Raw genomic sequence first — 4,890 nt, 5'->3', positions numbered from 1 at the left:
CTTCATTCATTTCTCATGAGTCCCAAGTTGGTTGAGGTCATTTCTTTTACGTTCTGCCTGCACGTTTCCTTTTTACTAATTGTTTACATCGCCGCAGTTCAAGTGCTTCCATAAATCAAGGTGAGGGTTTCCTTATAGCGGTTCCAATAATTATGTCCTCATATTCAGTTTCGAAAAAGTGTTGTAAGTGTTCGACACAGAAATGAGACAGCCAGGGAGCATTTTCACGGGAACAAATATGTCGCTTGCAATTTCTTGAAAGATATTTTTCAGCTAAGAAAAATTATAAAGGAACATGAAACAATAATGGTGAAGGTGTTATGAAGAAATATGCTGATCGAGAAGGCCAATATGGAAAATATGCCTTAAATTAAATACTAAAACATGAGAATTACTTTACAAAAACTGAATAGCAGATGAGAGTCCCAGGGAAGAATCGATCAAGCCTACGGCTACCATAACTGAACAGGTCGGATACTAAAACCAGCTACCTACATATGTTACGTTCTTATAAACACAGTCTGCGAAAGTGTTCCGTGCCTTCTCATGATCACAACCGAATACACAAATTGTTTTATTCTTCCTTAGCAACATCATTTCAGCTTTTTCAAACGTTTGCGAGGTGGTTAGAAGTCATTTGCCCGAATTTTGAATGATCGATGTCATTCTTATTGGGAGAGTAAACTATCGCGGTCCTAAAATTACGGGACGTGCTTTATCTGCATAAGCAAAAGCTGTGACGAAAAAAGGGAATGACCAACTATGCAAATGACCGTTCCTGTTCCAGGCGACGACGGAAAAGCCTCAAAATAAAATGGCTTTTATGTGCAAAAAACGGCTTTGCATTCCCTGCACGTTTATAAACGGTTCTCGTCTTGACAACGACGTGAAATGAAAATAGAAAAAAAATTATGTGAAGAACACGAGCCTTGCATATTAAATATTAATATTTTTTTCTTCACAACATCACTAGTCATGACATTTTTTCCTGGTTTTCCATGCTGGAATAAATCGCTGAATAATAACAATAGCGCCAAGTAAATTTTTAGTTCACCTTCTCGTATCCGATGGCATGCCTTCGTACTTGCTTACTTAAATAAGCTTAATATAAGACGTCTTAGACTTTCTCGTGTTCTCTTTCTATAGATTAACGAGTAAGATGGCTAACTATTCCTTGGATAAGCAAAATAACACGCTTGAAGGACGATTAACGACAATTTCTCCATCGGAGTGCATTGCTTGGCTTACAGTACTGTGCACTATAGGTATTGCCATAGTAACGGTCAATGGCCTTGCAGTCATTGTTTATTTCAAAGAGCCCAGTCTTCGCAAGCGTAGCATGTACTTGGTGATCAGTCTGGCAGTTGCAGACATGTTTGTTGGAGGAGTCTCGCTGAGCATACGCGTGTTCAATTCAGGACGTAATTGCAGCGTTTGGGAGAGCCATTTGTCGCCAGCCGGGGAAAGTATGTTAATTGCTATCCTTTTCGTCTTCGCAGGAGCCTCGGTGACACACCTTGCTGTTATTTCTTTGGAGCGAGTGCACGCCACGTTTCGTCCATTAAAGCATCGTCTCCTCAAAAAGTGGATCTTTGGCGCGTCTATTGCGGCCGCTTGGTTAATTGGTGTGATAAACTCCGCTTACCTGTACCTGGATATCATTTTTAAATTAAAGGGTCCTTGGGAATTTTACTCATATTTGTCACTAGCGGCCTGTTGCTTTTTTATTATCATTGTTTCATATTCATCGATCGTTGTTAAAATGTATTGCGGAACTTATCCTCACTACCATGGAGCAGTAAGTCGAGAAAGAAAACTGACCAAGACACTTTTCATAATGACACTTGTATCTTCAGCGTTGTTGCTACCGTACATTCTTTCTTATTTTCTCATATTCTCCAAAAGACCTTTTCATGCCTTTTCCAGGCAAGCAAATCATTTGCGTTTCTTTTTGGTTTCTTTAGTTTATGCCAATTCCGTAGTCAATCCCATTATGTATGCCTATAGAATGCCAGAATTTAAGAGAGCTATGTCTTCAGTCTTGGGCTGTAGACCAAGTGCTCAGGTTTTTCCTCAGAGTGATTCTTAATTTTTTGCTTCTGATCATCTCAATCTCCTCGAATTGGGTATCAATTTATCGAAGCGTTTTCTCCGTCCGCAGAAGTTATAGATGCTCTTATGAAAGGACTGCGCTATCTCGCAATTCGTGGTGTAATATACAGTCGCGTAATATCGTCATCAGCAATTAGCAAACGTTGACCGCATTTTATACCATATAAATGCTCTGACAACGCACTGTAGATAGCTGAATAATTAAAAGTTGAACTGGAAATTGCGTATTAATAAATTTACGTTACCACTACTTAAAATAAACAAGAGTAAATTATTTAAGAGTTTTCTTATGGAATGGGTGGGCTCCCAAGCACAGTCACAAATGATTCTATTTTTAGAACACTCTTTCCCGCAAAAATAAGTTGTCAGGTCCCTGAAAACCCAAAGGTACCCCAAGCTCACGGAGAGTCATTGTTGAGTTACATAAATTTTATGAGGGTTTGTATGGGGAATTTAGAGATCGTTATTTAGGGCATTAAAATAGAAATAAAAATACATCAGAATTTCTTACCTTGCCTCCTTGTCTTATTTATGGTATGTTCTTAGCATTTTTGGCCATTTCAGCGCGATTCTAGGGAGTTTTAGTTCTACCGTTGCTCTCTCGTTCATATGATTACCAAAGGTTGCATGTTGGTTACTTGGTGGGGGCGGTCTCGCATATCCACCGAGGGAAATCAGCCGTAAATTCACTCCAAACGCTCATGTAGCCTCCAGATTTAGCCAGTTAAAATCCTCCTGTAATTAATGGCTTTCTCTATCGGACAAAAACAGCCTCGGTGCGGGAATATCCGCTCGCTAATCTAACGACTCCCTTCCATCAAGGACTGTCGACGTTGCTTTTCCACGAAGTTCCGTGCACGGCAGTATTTTCCTGAGAAGGGCCTCACGTTGTACCTGTCACTGAGACTCAAGCCTCGTCGCCCACCCTGTGTGTAACAAATTTGAACCTTGGGCCCAGTCGGTAAGGTGTTTTTCCGACGGTTTCGTGCACGGAACATCACAGGTAGCCCAAGCTCTGTGTTTTGTTTTGAATTTAGAGAGCTTTTATGGCGAGTTTTAGTGGATACAAATCAGAAGGCTTAATAAAAGAAATGAGCACTAATAGTCAGGGAGGATATGTCGCGAAATTAAGCCCCGTGGGAATTTCGTGATGAAAGCAAGCCGCCTATCTAGATGTGTTAAGTGATATTTAAAAAACGAGCAGCATTGTTTTAATGAGGTTTAAAAACACGAGGCGTAGCGGAGTGTTTTTAGATCCGCTAAAACACGTTTTTTGAACGGCTTAAAAACATTCCACAAAGAGCGTGTCCCTCTGGCCTCAAAACAATGGTCCAAATTGTTAGAGGTGAATATTAGCATACAAGAAAAACCAGCTATGCCTTATTAGTATTCTTTATATAAAGAATACTAACGAGGAGTGTTTTATCGAGATATAAAGCTCATACACGTGACGTTTTATCGATGTTTTGATAGGCTGTTAGGCTCATGAATTATTAACGAGGTTTTTGAAGGGGACCATAAGGAACATGCCAAATGTTGTCGGCAATTTTGTGGCGTGCACCGACGGCTTTTATGGGGAGTTCAAAGTGTGACCCACAGAGTCCATCATGGAAACGAGGCTTGACCTTCAGATGCTTTGTAACCATTGTTAGTGGTGGCGAATTTTCGACAAAATTCTCATATTTTAAATATACCTTATTCACGATGGCCGCCATGTTGGATTTACTATTATCATGCAAATTAGCTACACACTTCTGAGGAGGCAAACAACGCAAGTTCGAGAGGTTATAACGAACATCTTAGCTGAATCACTGAATGTTTATCACGTAAGTAGTGAAATAGAATGATTACACAAGTTACTTCGACTTTTTTTTTAGTGAAAAATAAGCAGATAACGAAGTAGAAAGTCAAAATGTCGGAGGCGATCAAAAGATATAAAATTGTTACAAAAGGTACTTAATTTTAAATTCTAAAATGTACTTTTAGCAATGTTATTTCAATATTTCGACGAGCTGATTTTCCGCAATTTTCCTTTTTCCAATGTTTGCCCCCCAGCATAACACATGGCTAATTTGCACTGCCACTGCGATCTCTCCGTATGAGTTAATAGCCATTGATGTGACCCTCGTCATCCAGCAAGACATTCCTAGTTAAGTGCGTTTCTGATACGGTAAGAATGTCTAGGTTGGTATGTTCGATAAGGATTTTCACCTCGGAAAGGTCCCTCAATAGCCCACGTACATTGGAATGGCCGATAGAAACAAATCGACTACAGTATGGTGTCCGTGGTCCGCGAGAAAAAAGGATAATCTTGAATATCTTACGTGAATCAAAACGCCACGATCTGAAATTTGCCCTGAAGATAGAGTTTTCGTATCTTACGATAGTTTTAAATTGGCAAGTTCCAAACTGAAATATTTTTTTTATAATTCGAAAAAAGGTGAACGTAATCGCGAGCCCTTCGTCTGCGAATCATGTAAGCAGCCCCCCCCCCAAAATACCTGTGAATCCCGATAATTCAGATAATTTCTGTACGAACATGAAAATTTATTTATTCTTTATTATCCTTGATATATCTCAGCTACAGTGGTATTGGATGCCATTGTGATTATTGTTCGGGAAATAAGTACACGCTCGAAGCTATCTGGAACACAACAGTCGATTTATTGACATACCCAATTTCTCACAGCACTTGCAATTGTTTGTTCTCATCTGGTATAACAAGCGACAAGAAGACGCCGCAAAAACTTACAAATAAACCGCGAATTACACTCTGAA

General features: G+C 39.6%; 1 protein-coding gene across 1 annotated transcript; it reads left to right on the top strand.

Annotated features, from left to right (window-relative positions):
- On the top strand, positions 1-2,518 carry LOC138021593 (trace amine-associated receptor 5-like). Its single transcript, XM_068868495.1, has 2 exons — positions 1-120; positions 1,147-2,518. Exon 2 carries the CDS (start codon positions 1,160-1,162, stop codon positions 2,087-2,089), a length of 930 nt encoding a protein of 309 aa, XP_068724596.1. The 5' UTR covers positions 1-120; positions 1,147-1,159; the 3' UTR covers positions 2,090-2,518.
- Positions 2,519-4,890: the final 2,372 nt, after the last annotated feature.

This window comes from Montipora capricornis, chromosome 10 (assembly GCF_036669925.1).
Source record: "Montipora capricornis isolate CH-2021 chromosome 10, ASM3666992v2, whole genome shotgun sequence".
Classification (NCBI taxonomy): Eukaryota; Metazoa; Cnidaria; class Anthozoa; order Scleractinia; family Acroporidae; genus Montipora; species Montipora capricornis.
This window is presented reverse-complemented; position numbering and strand designations above follow the sequence as displayed.